The following is an 18,836-nucleotide window of genomic DNA, read 5'->3' as shown; positions in this document are numbered from 1 at the left end:
CATCGAGAAGGCGTTCGACAGTGTCGAATGGCCGTACCTGCTCCGGGTCCTGGAGACATTTGGGCTGGGTGAACGCTTTGTGAAGTGGACTGCCTTGCTCTATGCTGCGGCCACGGCCCGGGTCAAAACGGGGTCCACCATTTCTGCCTCGTATGTGGTGGGTAGAGGAACTCGACAGGGGTGCTCTCTGTCACCCCTGTTATTTGCACTGGCCATAGAACCGCGGGCGGCGCATGCCCGGCTGGGACGGGCGTATGCAGGGCTCCCGCTGAGAGGCGACGCCCATTACATCTCTCTCTATGCGGACGATTGCCTGTTGTTACTTGGCAGACGCGGGCGATTCACTTCGCGGGGCCGAACAGCTCCTGTCGGACTTTGGTCGCCTCTCGGGGCTGCGAGTTAACTGGGGGAAATCTTGCCTCTTCCCGTTGACTCCGAGGGCCGATGACACCCAGCTAGAGGGTGCCTTGCAGTGGGAGCACCATTGTCTCCCCTATTTGGGCACGCACATCTATCACTCGGCTGCGGCCCTCCTCGACGGCAACATCAACAGGGCAATTCGGAACCTACGGGGTTGCATGGGCTTCTGGCAGACGCTGCCGCTCTCGGTCGCGGGTCGAGTCGCGCTGCTGAAGATGGTAGCGCTTCCCCGATTGCTGTATCTGTTCCGCACTCTGCCGATCTGGATACCCGTATCGGTTTTCAGCGGACTCCGTTCCCTGATGACGGGATTCATCTGGAGCTCGGGCAGGAGACGGGTTGCGCTGACCACGCTGATGCGCCCCAGGGCGGACGGAGGCCTTGCCGCCCCGGACTTCGAGTGGTACTATCTAGCAGCGCAGTTGCAGTGGCTGACCCAGGCAGTGGCTTTGGAGTTCCGTGGCCCGGAGGACGCGCCAGGAAAATTGTTCCCGAGGCATATCATCTCTTTTATAGTTCTGGGGCAGAAACTGGACCTAGCTTTGCTCACTTTGGAGGAACGGACGATCCGTAGCTGCTGGCTTCGGGCGCACAAGCGCTCTGGTGCTGTTCGCCCTTACGCCCCAGACATCCCGCTCGGGATGTGCACTGCCTTCCCTCATGGTGGCGACTGGTCCGCCCTAGCAGTCTGGGAGGAACTTGGCCTGCATATGGTCGGCGACCTCTACAGGGACGGCTCGCTGCTCCCGTTTCAGGAGCTGCAGGACTCCTACGGTCTGCCGAGGGGTGGGTACCTGCTGCATGCTGCATTGGTAGCAGGTGTTCGCCGATATTGGAGGAGTGGGCTCACTGAACCCCCGACTTCGGAGTGCTGCCAGTATGTGGTGACGGCCGCTGGCACTTATAAGGCCGTCACGTGCCTTTACCGACGGCTGACATCTACGGCCTTGCGGCCCTTAGACGGGCTACAAGCCAAATGGGAAGGGGACATCGGGCGTCCTATTCCTGACACGGTGTGGCCACAGCTACTGCGCAGAGCGTGGAAGGGCACAAGGAACGCCAGGTTCCAAATGGTCCAGTTTTTCACTCTACACCGAGCGTACCTAACACCGATGAAGCTCTCGCAGTATTTCGAGGGGGTTTCCTCGCTATGCCCCAGGTGCGGAACCGCGGATGCAGACTTCGCCCACATGTTCTGGACCTGCACCAAGCTAGCGGGTTATTGGGAGGCGGTAGTGTCTTGCCTGAATGCTGTCACGGACCGGCAGATCGATATTGACATGGGCACATGCCTTCTGTTGTGGTTCCCTCACACCCCTCGCAACCGAGTTACCAGCAAATTTTGCGACCTGGGTTTAATACTGGCTAAGCGGGAGATCTCCATGCATTGGAAGTCAATTCAAGGCCCCAGCTACCTGCGCTGGAAGACCACACTAGAGCGCTGGGCGAAAGCGGAGAGTACATTGCGGCTGCGACAGGCTAGGAGTCTTGACAATGACAAAGCGCTGGAGGTGGCCAGGGCGTGGGAGGCCTTGGTGGTAGCGCTTCAATTGCCGGATGACGACCAGAGCGAGGATGAGGGGGGGACCCCGGGGTGAGGGCACCGAACTTGGGATTCTTCACACTCCCCAAGGTGCACACACTACTTACACTTACCGCTGGCTGATCTGGGGGTCGGGACTCTCCGTTGAGGGGGGCCTCTTCACCTCCATTGTGGTCCTTACTCAGGACGAGTGCTGATAACACATCATCGACTGGAAGAGAAGAGCATGACACACTGGCTACGGGGGGGGGGGGGGAATTGTAGGAGGGGGGGGGTCAGTTGGGGACTGTTCATTATAAACGGTGTAGTGTTGGAGTTGTGCCGCTTTATCGCATCGTTAACCGATGCCTGACTTGCTTTATTCTGTATTGTATCTCTCCACCTGCTTGCCAATAAAAACCGTTTTTGCAAAAAAAAAATGGAGGAATCCATGTCAGATTTTGAAAAATGGGGAAACAGCCTGGGAGGGTCAGACATTCTTGATACACTAGGAAAGAACTGAAAAATTTCATGACTGCCCTTTCTGAGCATGACTTTGGCCAACTTATGTGAGAATGTTGCACTTTTAACTCCTTTTTTTTCAAAATGTTCAGGATAAGGAGGCAAGTTTGAACTCCTGAACCTTTCTAGAAGATGTCTGCCTGGCTCGTTTCACTCTCGGGTAATAGGCGCAAGTGTTCTTGCTCACCACTTTCCCAGACCACCAGCCGCCACTGGTGAGTACTACTGTCAGGGAGCACAGAGGGCAGCGTCTGAGCAGGGGGAAGATGTTTGTGCAGAAAGAGCATCAGCTGAGATTTGGCAAAGAAATTAAAAGCAGTGTCCCATCCTTAAATAGATACATTCTTTACATATCGGAAGCGAAAAAGCCTGCTGCACTCTGCTCTTACTTGCAGTTCTTCCCAGTATATATTCAGAGTTAGGTCATGTGATCTGGGACCCCACTAATAATTTTTTTAACCTGGATCCCGTGTGTATCTTGGAAGACATTAGGTAAACTTAATTTCCGGTGCCAGTTAATTTCACGCTCCCACTCTGCAAAACCATTTCTTGAAAAATCCTACCCCAGCTTCAGTAATCGACGCCATAAATTCCACTTCGATCCATGTAGAAGCATTACCCTCCGCCCCTCAAGTGTATCTTTCCTCATACCACGAATTTCCACTAGACCCACTCTGTCCAGATCTATATTTCCCAAGCTACACATGTGAATCCTGCTTACTGCAGCTGTGTAGCATGTATGTGTTGATCTTTCCTCATTAAAACATCAGAAACCAACCTCATCGGCTACTCCAGATACTTGTCTGACTTATGTTTAGGGCTGGGCGTAGTTTGCGAAGTAGCGCTTCGCGAAGCTACGCAAAGTGCACTTCGCCCTACGCGAGCTGCGTAGTAGCATGTTCGCACTGTGCAAGATGCCGTTTTCAATGATTGCACAGTGCGGACAAGCATCTCGCACTGTGCAATCATTGAAAACGACATCTTGCACAGTGCGAGCTGTAGTTTTCTGCCGCTCGAGGAGATTTTTCCTCGAGCGGCAGCTTTCTCAATGCGGACTGGTAGTTTCTCAACGCGAGCGGTCGCGAGCACACGCGACCACTTGCATTGAGAAACCAGACCTCCCTGCGTTGACAATCTCGCAGGGAGGTTTATTTTCCACGCTCGTGTTCGGCAACTTAATATTGCTGATCGCGAACGAGGAAAAAGTCTTACCAGGATGTCATTTTGCTTGCGCGCGGTCGCTAATTTGATGTTGAGGACCGCAAGCAAAAAATGACCCCTTTCACTACGCTACGCGTGTTCGCACTGTGCTACGTGCAGTTCGCGTAGAGCACAGTTGCGCAAACTTCGCAAACTACACAAGCGTAGCGTAGTGCTTTGCCCAAGCCTAGTTATGTTACCCCTCTAGCTCTGCAGCCTTCTTTTCGTCATGTTGCTACCTGCCTCTCTGCTATTTTCCAGCACCTCGGTTTTCACCTTCATTCATGGTCTGCTGGCACCTGAATCAGCCCTTGGGGTGACCTTAGGGTGTCCTTGTTGTAATTTCCCCTATCCCTAAGCATTATTCTTTGGTTAGTTGCACTTTCTACCATCCACTCTCCTTTCTCCACATTTTGGGATATCCTCGCCCCTAGAAAGGACTCACATCCTATGTCCCCTCTCCATCATACATGTATCTCACAACTTTCTCTAAAATTATGCACAATGACATTAATTCCCCTTCGGCTCCACCACCTTAACCTATGCCTCATCTTCACAGTAAAATCACTGTCACTGTCTCAGTTGTCTATCTTCTATTTTCCTGCACTTAATTCTGGTATGCTCCCGCTGTGCCTCCAAGAAGAGTAGTCACCACAACAACCTATGTCCTATGGCATGTAGTTTTACCGATGACATATTTCAATTGGAAAATTCCTAAATAATGTAAATATTGCATTCCTTGTTGTGCATAAGGCATGATTTCCTGTTGAGTTTTTCTTTACCTTCTCTAGGCTCGAGAGGATGGCCAAATGTTGGCCGCGGAAGTGGAGTCCATCTCACAGCGACTGAAGACCAGAAGCCCCTCGCTGTTGGAGGCACACCGGCTCTCGAAGGAAGTGGGCGTGCTGACAGATGTGAGTTTTGTTTTGTTAAACACTATTTGGGTCATCATCTAGTGGATATATTTTTTTTTTATTTCATAATTTAGTGGCAAACTCAGTCACAGCCAAGCTAAGATTGTGAGACTGCTGAGTGTGCAATGAACACAAGGCATAGTTCAGACGTTTGCAGTTTTGGTTTGAAAGTGGTACCGCCCTCATCTCACAAACACAATTACCTATATCATCTCCTCTATCAGTCCCTGTCATCCAGTGGGCATAAGAGATTCTGTCTGACATCATATAAGGTCCTATACACACCAAAAGGTGTAGGGAGTGAAGATCGCGGTGTACTGAACCAGTGGTGGCATGTGCTGTGTGTCCTAATACTGCCCTCACTCACACATGTGTGTGACATGCTTCCTCATAGGGCTGCTTACACTACAGCCAACTCCTGGGGTGGAGCAATAGGGTAGGGGAAGACAAACACAACATACAAGAGAGAAAACAATGCTTTCAATAGTGACTGGGAACGCCGGAAGTGAAAGTGCAGTGTGATGTGAGTTTAAAACTAGCTCGGAGGTACCTCTATACCTATACTTTATTCCTAGACCCTCCGGCCAGGATTAAAAACGTGAAGGATGGTGGCTATAGGGAGATATAATGTGCTCCTTTCACCCCTCCTTACTGGCAGGTGGTCAACATGTTTCGGACGTGAGTATGTGCCCAGTACTCAGGGTCACGCCTGCCTTCTTCAGGACTCTACCGGTCCCAGTGTATTATGTAGTGCTCTGACCTCCGTTTGAGGTTCGTAGGTGTCAGAAACCCTAATCCTCACATAAAGGAACTTGTAGGCATACCTACACGGTGGGAGCAGGCGAGCACCGATTAGGAGGAGCATCACCCTTGGAGTAAGTGTGAAAACAGGGGGTCTCGCCTGGCCGACCGCCATTTTTAACACGACTTGGGGGTGAACTCGTAAATCCACGAATTTTCCAGAGGAAGTTCCTTTATGTGAGGATTAGGGTTTCAGCTGTGTGAGTGAGGGAAGTATTAGGACACACACCACGTGCTACCACTGGATCACTACACCGCGATCTTCACTCCCTACTCCTTTTGATGTGTATAAGTATTTGAATGGGAGTTCGGTGTAGGTGAGTTCCGTACCCTCCCCCCTTCCTCTTTGTGTATAACAAAATCTATTAAGACCTGCCTGCTTGTTCGTGTTCTGCCTGTCTTCGTTCAAGGTATCCTGGTCGTCTCTCATCACGTGCAGTTCATCATCGGTGAACTGTGTGTCCTTCGTTGGTATCTGAGATACGTTGCGCAATGTCCGTTTGCCTTAGAGTCTCCCTGTTATTGTTCAGGGTCCTTCTTACAGGCACACACTAGTCTCTAGACTTCCATGGCAGCCCAGCTCCACCAGCGTGCACGAGGAAGGTACAAGAGGCTGGTGGTGGAGCTCCGGGTGCAGGGAAGGCATAGCACGAAAACAGGCGTCGTCAGGTTCTGGCCACCTCTCCCAGGTCTCCGTCTTCAGCTCCCCTTTATTGGACTGCAGATGCCTAACTAATGGTAGCCGGTATCCAATCAGGGGTAGGAGCTGAGCCTGCCCTTCTATTTGTTAGATGAATGTTGCTGTCTGTTAGACTTCAGCGATCCACTGAGGGGGTGGAGCCCTGGGAAGGGTTTTACCTGTGCTGAGGGTGTGCTCAAGTAGCATCCTTGATTCAGCTAGAGGTGCTGTCTCTGCTGTCTCCCCTGCTCCTTTATACACACTGTACATGTGAAGGAGGCTGGTGGGTTCAGAGCAGCTTTCCCCGCATGCAGTCAGTTTACATGCGTGGTGAACCATGCTCCGGGCACAGTTAACAGTGGCCGCCATTAACAATGGGGGGTGGGGGGGGGGGCGCGACCCCATGTGCCTGTCTCAGCTGCCAGTCCTCTGACCTTTGGAGTTCTTGACTCTGGGAGACTGAGCGTGAGTGAGGCGCAACATAACTGACCACCCGTGCATTATTACGTTTAAAACTTGTAAAGTGATATCAGCCTTGCAACACTTGAACTTTCATGAGGCTTCACTCTAACGAGAACGCTTTAACTGATATTGTTCCTGTACATTTATGACGTCAAATGAAATATGCCTTTTAAAAACAAAAATTGCACATTTATATATATATTTTTTTTAACTCTTTTATGCGTATTAATGTAATCCCTTCTTTTTTGTATTGTGACTTTTATGATTTTTATTAATCGAATAAAGTGGTATTGAATTGAATTGATTGAGAACGCTTTAAGATCTGCTCTACTTCATGCTTTTACCTGAAATCCAGACCACAATGTCATGTCAGTCACCTAAGTCTTGGGTTTACTTGATTCACTGGGTGAGAGGATGCATGAAACTTTTGTCTCCGTGACCAGATCAATGTCTCCAAGCCAACTGGAGGATAAGTTACAATGGAGGCCATGATAAAGAGATGGTTGTGTCCCAGAGCTGTGGTATATGAGATAGCAAGCTACAATGAAAGGATGTGAGAGATATCTTTCAAGAAGGCAAGAGTTTCGATCACGCCCATTGTGTGCCACATTTGACGTTTTCGTTCTTCTCACATTGCATGGGTCTGATATCAGAGTGTGGATAGTGCCGCGATGCCGCAGTGGCAGAGGAAGGAGCTGCAGATGGAACTGAAGTCTCTTCAGAGGGCCGCCAACACAGCCATCCGGAAGCTGGAGACCCGCCAGGTAAGGTTACATGCCCAATGCCCTCTTCAAAGCATCTGTGTTCCCTGTGATCGCCCTCTGTGAGAAGCTCAGACACCACATCACTCATCAGCGGTATCCGGCTGTCCCCTGCCTGCTTTTCTTGCTTTTCGCCTCTTCGGCTCCTGCTACCTGCTTTTCCATACCTCCCCTCGCTCTGTTCCTTCTCTCTGTTCTCCTGTCTGACTCTTTCATCTGTTTGATGTGAAGTTGAATGCCTTTTGGAGATGTCAAGCTAAAGTTTTATCAAAGTTCATACGTCCCGGCTAATTGTCCTCTGCCTACTAAGAACCCCCTGTTCATACTGCAACAGGCGCTTCTATTTCACCCCGTCCTCCTAATCTGATCGAGCACAGCACACAAGGTAATTCAGTCCCATGCCACAAACTTCCCATGACTGCTTCAAGTTCTTCTGCCCCAGGGACTACCAGGAACACGCATCGTCGTCATTGAGCTGTTTCCAAGGGTGCTCTGATGGATTCACTCCTCTCCCTTGAACCCTGGCTAGTGTCTCCCTTTGAGGGATTCTGAACTTTGAGCTGAGTTGTCCTCCAGGGGAGGAACACTCTCTTGCATCAGTGCAGGAAGACTCCCAATATGTCAACAGTTGACGTCAAGTCTAAATCCATGACGGTCAAGTATATCAAGGTCTTTGGAAATGTTCAGGGCTTAACCACGTTTTACTCCTGGAAATGAAGCTGCCGGACCTGTTCACCGGCCTTTACGCATACATATCACAGAGGTGGGAGCAGTCTGCTCAGGGAGCGAAGCTGACGGTTGGGATGGTTTGGGATATCCCTTTTGATCTGGTTCTAATCTTTGTCAACAGACAGATTTCAAGCAAAGAAAAACTAGCTTCAACTATTTACACAAAGTATTGAATGATGACCAGAAAAGTTACATCTCTGTCTTCTGCTCCTTGCGATCTGCTGTACATTAACAGAGGCTTCATCGGGAACGCGGAATCCAGCAATGCCGCAGGTATCTGCGATTTAAGCGGTGATCGACTGATCCACCCTTGAGATGGGTGGTGTCTTATACTGATGGGCTTTTACAATGATTGTTTCTGGGGCTTCCTGTGAGAAGTCTTTCCATCTCCGTTAAAAGTATTTAAGATAGATCTGTTCAGAGATGGGGCACAGGCAAGGACCTCGCGTTGAGAAGCATTTAGTCACTGGAGGAGTCGCTGTTGTATGCGTTGAGGGTAAGAGTCGCCAGGATGACTTCGGTCTTTGCTAGCTGCAGCAGAGAGGTTCCTAGTGCAGACTAACTACCCACATGAGAGAGTATGTGTGATGGATTCGGGTGATTGACAGCTCAGGCCCTGAAACTCTATGTTCTTCTGAAGCACATTTCAGAGCCATCGAAGGGCCCCAAAAGAGTGGTTAGAGCGTGAGCGTTTTCTAGAGAGAACTGTGAGAAAACCATGGATGGAAGCTTGGGCTGCATAGCAGCACGCAAACCCAGTAGAATCCTTAGTTACAGATCAACCTTTTGCTCTGGTTTACCTCCAAAACATCTTCAAAAGAAGAAGCCAGGCAAGACTACTTCATTCCCCATCGCCCATCTTCACAGGAAGTGACATCACTGCATTTTCCATCTTCCATCTTCACAGAAAGTGACATTTCTTCCTGCCTTCCCCTTAATTCAGTCACCTCCTTGAGTTGTCACCCTGTCTGGGCGTCTTCCGCGGCAGACCGCGGACTAGAGCATTCCCCAGTTAGGGCCAGGAAGGGCTTTGGGCCAGAACCTGCTCCACCGAAACCAACACAGTAAGATTTATATCACCTGGCACCCCGTACTGCCAATTCGACAAATCATACCCGGGTCAATACGACACAAACGGACACATAGAATCCTCATAACACATAGACCCGATCTGACACATTTTCTACAAAGTATCACACACCCTTAAACTACAGAACACGCATTCCACTCGTGATATTTTTTCAGGATTTCTTTTAAAAAATCAGCCAGTAAGGACCTTGTAAATGTAAGAACCTGAGACAGAAAGCCAGGTGGACTGCAGCCACCCTGCAACCCACTGAGCATCACTTGAGTGAGGTGAGTTTTAGGCAACAATGAATCCTGTGGGAGATCACGGGGAGAGTTAGTGGAACCCAAACCCTCTTTTATCATGTAAAGGCCACTCAGGCACACTAGGAATCCAGAAAAACAAGTTCAATATTTATTTGAAATCAAAACCCTATCCCAATGCATACAAGATGAATAGTAAAAACAGGTCAATTAGTGGCAGTGATACTTACCAGGAGGGGAACAATAACACATATAGGGGCATATGTAGGAAGGCGTTTGCGAATCGCAAACACCGTTTTGGTAGTAGGTGCCACTTAGCAAAATAAGGTGATTCCTTAAATGCTATGTAGGGGTGCGATTTTTGCATAAGGAATCGCAAAAAAACACCTACTTCAAGTAGATGGTATTTTGCAATTTCCTGTCAAAATGCATTTTTAAAAAAAATTCAAAGTGCCATGTGGCGCACAGACATGCCCTTGGGGCATGTATGTGCTCCACATGTACTTACAGGCACATTCCAGGGGTGCAACAGGTATCCTTTGGACACCCCGGCACCCTTGGAATTGTGATTCTCAAATTGCGATTTTCTCATAGAAAATCGCAATTTGAGAATGTTTCCCCATTCATTCCTATGGGCCTTTTGGCCCCTAGGAATGAATGGGACACTCATTCCTTAATTACGATTAGCAATTTTCTAATTGCAATTAAGGAATGTTAGAGATTCGCAAAAAAATTGCGATTTATTGCCTGCATTCCATTTTGCAATTCTCAAATAGCGATTCCTTAAAAATCGCTATTTGAGAATCGCAAAATGGAAATTACCTACATATGCCCCTACGTAACGTTGTGGTTGTCTAATACTATTGATATGGTATATGGATATTTTCCACTCCACCTTCCTCTCAGTTTCCTAAACTAAGTTTATCACCATGAGCAGCCTCCTTCGAGATTCAGGGATCCTTCATTCTTGTTTCCATGGGCGGGCTGGCAGAGAAGCCTGCGGAGTGAAGGCGAGATGTCCCTCCTGTAGCGTACAGAGAAGGAAGGCGGTTACATCTCTCTGTGGCTCTACTGCTTTGAGTCTCAGGCACGAAATTCCTCTCTACCTCAGTTCACTCCGTTCTTTCTTCTATATATATAAAATCGAAAGTATGTCCGTTTGTCCTATTTTCATTACTACACCATTCATCCGATCGGCATGAAACTTTGGGAAGTTGTTGAGTACACTCCCGCGAAGGTTTCTGGCAACAAACAAATATAAAAATAAAAAATAAAAACATAAATATATATATTTTTTTTAAATGTTAAAAATTGTTGAGTACACTCCGCGAAGGTTCCTGGCAAAAAATTCTAAAAAGAAAAATGTGTTAAATATCGGCCCCCCGGGGCCATCATGATCTTTACAATACCGAACGTTTACAGTTTCCGGTGCGACTCGCTTTTGCAATGACCATCAACAAAGCACAAGGACAATCGCTGCAAGTGTGTGGACTAGATTTCATATTAAAATGGAGAAGTTTCAATGAAAATGACACAATGTAAATTGAATATTATCATAACAAGTTTCCGTAAATTTCCTTTCTTCTGAAAACGCAGCAACGAGCGATGGGTAAGCTAGTAGTTTATAGATTGTATCTGATCATTGTTGAACATTTTCAGAATAAACAATTAGCAGAAAGTCCCTGGAAGCCTTTCACTTACATATATTCAGTGAAACCTTCCTATTGTTTAAAAACAATAAACAAGAAGTCATGTTATCAGCTTCTGTAAAAGCTTGTTCAGAATTTAAAACCAGTCACTGGAAAGGAGAATTGTATCCATACAGAAAACATGAATATTTTCAAGTAGACCAAATTATCTTTTTTCATTTAATAATGACATAAATAAATTTGCATTTACATTTGAAACCTATATATTAACTAACAGCATTTGCAGTTCGAGAAGGGAGATAGCTGGAAGAGAAAATGCATGACAGTTATAACACATGCTCGTTAGTGCTTGCGCTGCAGTACTCTAAGCACTAGTTTTTGCAGACCTCATCCCCTACCCAAAGCTTGAGGGCCTCTTCATGCCAGAAGCATGGCTCACTCCACATCCTCACACCTCCCAGATGTCCTTCTTTTCGTAGGCTACAGCAACCATCGTATGGACCACCCACATAAGCAGGGAGGAGACCTCGCTGTCATAAATACGTCCTCTAGGCCCTGTCCCCCAAAAACGCAAGTGACACTGAACTCGCTGGAGCTACTAACACAGCACTCCCCACAACCCTCACCACCACCTTCCATCTCCACTAGAGGCCTTCCATGGCAGAAGAAGACATCATTGATAAATTCTCAGATCTCTTCTCCAACTTTTCCATCGTCCATTCGTTAAAAAATACAACCCCTCAATGCTCAAAATGATACAGCACGTCACTCGGCTAACACACCCCAAATCCTGCCCGACCACTCGGTACAGTGGACGTCACCAAGGATTCTGACCAATCCCTGATGTCCTCCGTAATGCTACTGTCGAAGCTGAAATAATAAAGGATAATAAAATGACACAGAAACAATTCTCTCTCAGCACACAAGTTTGCAAGATTTATTGGGAACCCAATCAGAATGCACCCTCCCGCCTCGGCATAATCAGGTGCTGAGGCTAAAATATCTGATCACCTGCTTGATCTGCTTTGTGAACCTTTGGCCAATGACTTTCACACACTCTCTAGTGTCGCTCCTTGAAGACTCAACACACTGAGACTCAACACACTGAGACTCAACACACTGAGACTCAACACACTGAGACTCAACACACTGAGACTCAACACACTGAGACTCAACGCACTGAGACTCAACGCACTGAGACTCAACACACTGAGACTCAACGCACTGAGACTCAACGCACTGAGACTCAACACACTGAGACTCAACGCACTGAGACTCAACGCACTGAGACTCAACGCACTGAGGCTCAACGCACTGAGACTCAACGCACTGAGACTCAACGCACTGAGACTCAACGCACTGAGACTCAACGCACTGAGACTCAACGCACTGAGACTCAACGCACTGAGACTCAACACACTGAGACTCAACGCACTGAGACTCAACGCACTGAGACTCAATGCACTGAGACTCAACGCACTGAGACTCAACGCACTGAGACTTAACACACAGACTCAACACACTGAGACTCAACACACTGAGACTCAACACACTGAGACTCAACGCACTGAGACTCAACGCACTGAGACTCAACACACTGAGACTCAACACACTGAGACTCAACGCACTGAGACTCAACACACTGAGACTCAACGCACTGAGACTCAACACACTGAGACTCAACACACTGAGACTCAACGCACTGAGACTCAACACACTGAGACTCAACGCACTGAGACTCAACGCACTGAGACTCAACACACTGAGACTCAACACACTGAGACTCAACACACTGAGACTCAACACACTGAGACTCAACGCACTGAGACTCAACACACTGAGACTCAACACACTGCTGTTATATTAACTCTGGGGTTGGGTGGGTTCAATCTCCTTCCCAGGTATCCTGTTGTAACAAATCAAATGTTTGTTCCAGTTTTGCAAATGTCTTCAGGGGTGTTGATGCCGCCATACAGAGGGGTGTTCACACTGGCCATATTTAGTTGAGTTAGTCTTATTAAATGTGGTTTATCTTTGCTGTTCCTGGAGCTCTGCTCTATGCTGATGCTCTCTGTGCTTTGTATTTCATCTCCAGGCTGCTGAGAAGGCCCGCGTTCTTCTGGAGAAGCATCCTGACCAGCTCGTCATCGTCGACACGGTTCCCGCTGACTCAGTGTTTGTAAGTTCTTCCTGTAGTTATTCACTCACACTAACATCTGGGGACAGGCGTCTGGTAAATACCTAAGATCACAGAGATGAACTTTGAAGCTGTAAGTTTACCAGTTTGTTTACTTGTTTACTCAGCCATGAAATGTGCGCTCTCTCTTTCTGACTCTATCTATCTATCTATCTATCTATCCATCTCTCTCTCTCTCTCTCTCTCTCTCTCCCTCTCTCTCTCCTCTCTCTCTCTCTCTGTCTCTCTCTCTCTCTCTCTCTCTCTCTCTGTGTCTCTCTCTCTCTCTCTCTCTCTCTCTCTTTCTGACTCTATCTATCCATCTCTCTCTCTCTCTCTCGCTCTCTCTCTCTCTCTATATATATATATATATATATATACATATATGTATATGTATATATATAAATAGAGAGAGAGAGAGCGAGAGAGAGTATATATATATATATATATATTTATACTCACTGAAAAAAACAAAGGTTAAAATACCATCATAGTTGGGTATGGTATTAATATCTTTTTTTTTATGACAGATTTTATTGAGTTTAGTGGTACATAGCGGATAAAGCCCAAAGTATACTTTATGGATACATATCGAATGAGATAGTACCAAGTACTTTTCCACAACAAGCTAACCTGCGAACCGGCAGGCCCTAAAACAAAAACTTGGCACAAGTTACCCCAGAATTCACTGACCGAAGTGTGTCTGAGTGTGCATATGATGACATCAGAGCTGCTCATCTAGGGTATCATGTAAGGACCGGGTTTCGAGGGAATCTGATGGTGGCAGGTGGGTAAGTCTATGCCCCGGTATGTCGCCCAACGGGACCATATTTTCCTATGTTTCTGAGGGCAGCCACGTGCCTGATAGACTGCAACTTCCGCCCCCATGCATCTGTCCATGGCCACCTTACACCCGCCCATAGTTGGTGGAGAGATCGCTTTCCAACGTTGGGCCCAAGAACAAGAGGGGCTGTTTGTAGCAATTCCTGCCAATCTGCAATATGCAGCAGGAACAATTTGGGGTCAAGCGGTAGGCTCCAGGACAGGACCCGGCCCAGACATGACACAATTTCCCCCCAAAACGGCTGCAGCACCCCACAGCTCCAAACAGTGTGGAAAAAGGTTCCCTCTGCTTCCCCGCATCTAAGACACATAGGGGATTGGATAACTCCCACCTTCCAAAGACGGGAGCGAGTGATGTATGCACGGTGGAGATATTTAAACTGAATGAGACAATGTCGTGTGGATATAGCGGCCCCACGAGGACTAGCGAGAGCCTCCGTCCAGTCATCACCGTCATGTCAGGCATATTCGCTTCCCATGTCCCCCGGGTTTTGTGTAGTGAGGTATGAGTACGTGCGGTTAACGTCTGATAGATCTGTTGGATCTTATCGGCTCCTAGGTCTCCCATTAGTAAGCGGCCCTCCAGGGGGTGGAATTACGGCAAGTCACTCAGTGAGCGGAACAAAGGAGTCAGAGCAAGTCTCAACTTCAAATATTTATAAAACTTCCATCGGTGCAGTTGAGATTAATTTTGTAGTTACTGAAATGATTTTAGGGTGGAACCCTGCATGGTGTCCCCAAGGGTAGAGATGCCGAGAAGGTCCCATGCATGGAAGCCTGAAAGTTCAGCCGTGGGGTGCAGGTAGGTATCCTGCCACAGCGCGTCGTCTGTGTCAGGCGCCCCCAGCCCATTTACTTAACAATGTATCGCCAGAGCTGAACAACCGTTCGACTGGCTGGGGGCAAGAAGTCAAGGTTCATGCGGCTGTAAAGAAGTTTCAAGAGGGGTATGCTCAACTCAACTCAAACGCTCAACTACATATGCTGGTCTGTGTGCAGGCTGTACCATCACTCATTGATGGTCAGCAGGTGTGACGCTACATAATAAGCGTATACACCAGCCGCTGCAATTCCACCCCAATATGTTGACTGCGTGCAGGTACGCAATGCAACGCGAATGGCCCTTCCACCCAACATGAACTTGTTCAGAATTGCATTTACTTGGGCGAACCATATGCGAGCAATATTGTACGGGAAGTTTTGCAACCGATAGAGCAGCCGAGGCAGGGAGACCCTCTTAAAAATTGCAGACCGTCCACACAGGGACTTTGGTAGGTAGGACCATATCTTGGTCTCCTCACATATACATGAAAGCAGCAAATTGATATTATGTGACCACGTTGTGGGACACGACGAGATAAAGACACCCAAATATTTGAAGCCGCCCGTAGCGTGAGATAATTGTTCGGCCCAGTTCCCTGCCACGCCGCTGATCACTGCACACGGGAAATAACACACAGTTCGACGGGTTAGCTCCGAAGCCCGAAGTTTCCCCGAACACCCAGAGTATCTGGAATACTTGGGGCCCAGAAAACCAAGGATCCGTCATAAAGAACAAAACATCATCTGCGTATAACGCAATTCTGTCTGATCGCGCCTGCGACCATTCAAACCTCCGGATCAATAAGTCCCGCTACACTCGTGGCTAGGGGCTCTATGGCAAACACGAATAACAGTGGAGACAGGGGGCAACCCTGCCTTGTACCACGGCATATAGGAAAGGGAACAGACCTAAACCCATCCACCCGTAACTGAACATATGCCAAAAAGCGCAGACCAAGGTAAAGGGATCGGAGAAGTCAAAATAAGTATGGTATTAATATCTTAGTTTACATTAAAACAAAACCTCAGAAATTCACTGAAAAGAACAAAAGTTAAAGTGATGTTATAGTTAGGTAGGAATGTTAGGTAAAAATACAATTTAAACACACAGAAACACTGAAATTAACCAGTTACCTGGTTATCTATAACTTGCATTCCAGACATTCCTATTGCTTATGTCCTCATATATTACATCACTCATAATTACATTATAAAGAGCTCATTAAAAATATATTAATTGCACTATTAATCAACAAAGTTATCAATAAAGCTTTTTAAAGTCAAACAATTAATGTGTAAGAGTCTTTCTTTTATACCACAAAGGGTCTCGTACTCCTACAAAACCATAATCACATGTTAAAAATCCCGATTATTTCCAATGGACCCCATATTCACAAGTAAATGTCAAAAGTAAACTTACCTGCATTGTACTATTAATCAACAAAGTTGTCAAAAAAGTATTTCCAGTTAAAGCAACAATAAACATACGTGTCCGTCTTTCTTTTATACAACTTAGGCCACATAATGCAGTCTTAAGACCAACCACAAGAGGTCTCTGTGCTAAAGCTCTAGCTCTTTTGTGATTTGAATATCAAACAAGCATTGGAAATGCAATAGGTCTCGCATTAGGAAAGTTTGAGCTATTGGTCTTATAAATGACTTTTTTTAATTTATGTTTTGTTTTTTAAAATAGCTAAATTAATAGCTCTGTCATTTACAATGCCAATAGTTATAACTTTCGCAAATGTGACACCTATAGCATTTGTAATGCAACATGTTTTGTATTTACGTGACTTAGATGTATTGATATTACAAATAACAATGCTTTTTGATTTATTCAAATAATTAATACTTAAATAATTTATTTAATTTGTAATGGCAATAGCTTAAACTTTTGTAATTAACTTTTGGGAAGATTATGTTCAGTGTTTTTTATTGTGACAAATTCAAGAACAGAAGTGAAATATTAACATTTTTTTGTGATTTGTAATAAAGCTTGAAAACAGCTTGAAACATTGAAAGAACATATTTGAACCAGTGATGCTGTGAACTGCAGCCCTGCATTCATGGGACAGAAGAAACCCAGAGGAACAGTGCATGATGGGAAGTTCAGAGGTCACAGTGCGAGGGGGGGGGTTGTCGACGCATTAGCTAGCACAACTGACTCTTCAAGTGGGGTCAAAACTTTGACCGATTCGAAGCTGGGGTGGAGACGAACACCGAAAGCGGGGACAATCCCAACCAAGAGAAAATGGTGGGGTGTGTAAGTGCAAGAGCTGCGGACTGTGGACCGGGGTTGGACTCAACATCCTGTGGTATAGGGCAACACACATATAATATACAAACCCGACCTTGTGTATGGTAACTGGTGCCGAGTTGGCGCTATATAAAACTATTTTTATTTTTAAGAAAGATGCTTCTAAAACTGGACACAGTCAATAATGTAGCGCTGCATCCATGAGACGGAGGGGAGTAATCATTGTCACACTAAGTACAACGCGGCGCTGCGAGTTGCACATGGACACATTGGGATAAGTGTCGCGACTGCATCTGATCACATCGCGATACAAGTGATTAACTCCTTCACACAGCTACAGCAAAAAGGCTGATTAGCCCACGATCACACCGTTAAACACAAGCGACGCTGGGATTAGCCCGGGATCACCACGGGGATACAGACTGTGCGCTGGGTCAAGGAAGATTGGGGTCGGGGGTGCTAACAGTGTCCCACCAATGGTCATAGTGAGACCGGGGATAGGGAAGGCATTGATTATTCTGTGTGTCTGCCGTGTCAGGATTCAAATGAAGTGAGGGGCATGGAGGCAGCAGACGCATGGGAAGGGGTGACAGGATGACATAGGTGGGGGCTGGGAGGGGAAAAGAGGGGGAGAGAGAAGGAGATTACCAGTGACGGAGGGCGGACGGACGGCACAACAACGGCAGAAAAAAAATGCGGCTGCGAAATGAAAGTAATAAAAACCGCGGCCGCGAAATCAAAGCCTTTGATGCAGCAGGGGGCGGAGCGGATCCCTTTGAAGAGCTGCTGGTGTGAAGTGGCAGAGGGGGGCAGAGCATTCCTTTGAAGAGCTCACGCTGGGGGATGCCTGTGGGAGGAAGGCATGTGCACGCGCTTTTTATGTCAATGCGCATGCGCATTGAGCTTCCATTTCACGGGCACTGCAAGGAATCGCCACGAAATAGCGCAAGTTAGTTAAAGTCTGTTTAAGCCCCCATAGTCTCGCAAGCTCAATGCGCATGCGCATTGACAGGCGAGACCTAAAAAACATCTCCCGGGGGACATGAGTCCAGTACCCCAGATGGCTTATAGGAAGTGTTGCAAGGGCATCCTTGTGCCCTGGGCACCCCCACTTTTTGCTGACTGGCACTGGTGGTAACTGACCCTGACTGTCTCTGGGCTCTGCTTAACTAGGCCCAGGGCCAGTGATGTGGTGAAAACACAGTGAAAATACACTCGCACATTAGGGTACACTATGTGTTCGGGTACCCCTATGATTGGCATGACCTACCCTATAAGCCCCTAGTACGTAATAGGTTAGGGGGGTTACAACTAACTATAAGTCCCTAGTATGTAATAGGGCATGGCAGTTTAGAGGCCAGCAGCCCTTTCTGCACTTGCATGTGTGCACTGCTGGGGGCCAGAGGTCAGATTAAGAGCAGCCACATGTTGCAGAACTGCTTTTAAATGTCAATTGTGCCCAAACTCGACTTTAGTGATGGCGGCACTTAAAAACTGATAAACTACAATATTTTGGCATATTAGGTATCCCAGGGTCTCCTCTAGGTGTCCTATGGGTCGGAAGGGTCAGGTTATTATAAGGAGACCCTTATAAATGGAGTTGTATATGCCCTGGGAATAGAGAGAGAAATTGCACATTTCACTCCCCCACCCATCCCATTGTAGTAAAGTGCCCCCCAAAATCAACTTTTGGGCTAGGAGCACCGTGGAGTGAGCATCTACATTATGTTGGCATATTCAGATCCCCTAA

The 18,836-nt window shown here is 47.2% G+C and overlaps 1 protein-coding gene across 3 annotated transcripts in view; it reads left to right on the top strand.

The window, feature by feature from the left end:
* LOC144822096 (alanine--tRNA ligase, mitochondrial-like) overlaps positions 1 to 18,836 on the top strand; it is a 198,704-nt gene that overhangs the window by 157,922 nt on the left and 21,946 nt on the right. For all 3 annotated transcript variants that reach the window (XM_078679217.1, XM_078679219.1, XM_078679218.1), the window contains 3 exons: positions 4,456 to 4,578; positions 7,174 to 7,284; positions 13,084 to 13,167. In XM_078679217.1, coding sequence (XP_078535343.1) covers positions 4,456 to 4,578; positions 7,174 to 7,284; positions 13,084 to 13,167 — 318 coding nt within the window. The remainder of the gene's footprint in view (positions 1 to 4,455; positions 4,579 to 7,173; positions 7,285 to 13,083; positions 13,168 to 18,836) is intronic.

This window comes from Lissotriton helveticus, chromosome 3_1 (assembly GCF_964261635.1).
Source record: "Lissotriton helveticus chromosome 3_1, aLisHel1.1, whole genome shotgun sequence".
Lineage (NCBI taxonomy): Eukaryota > Metazoa > Chordata > Amphibia > Caudata > Salamandridae > Lissotriton > Lissotriton helveticus.
This window is presented reverse-complemented; position numbering and strand designations above follow the sequence as displayed.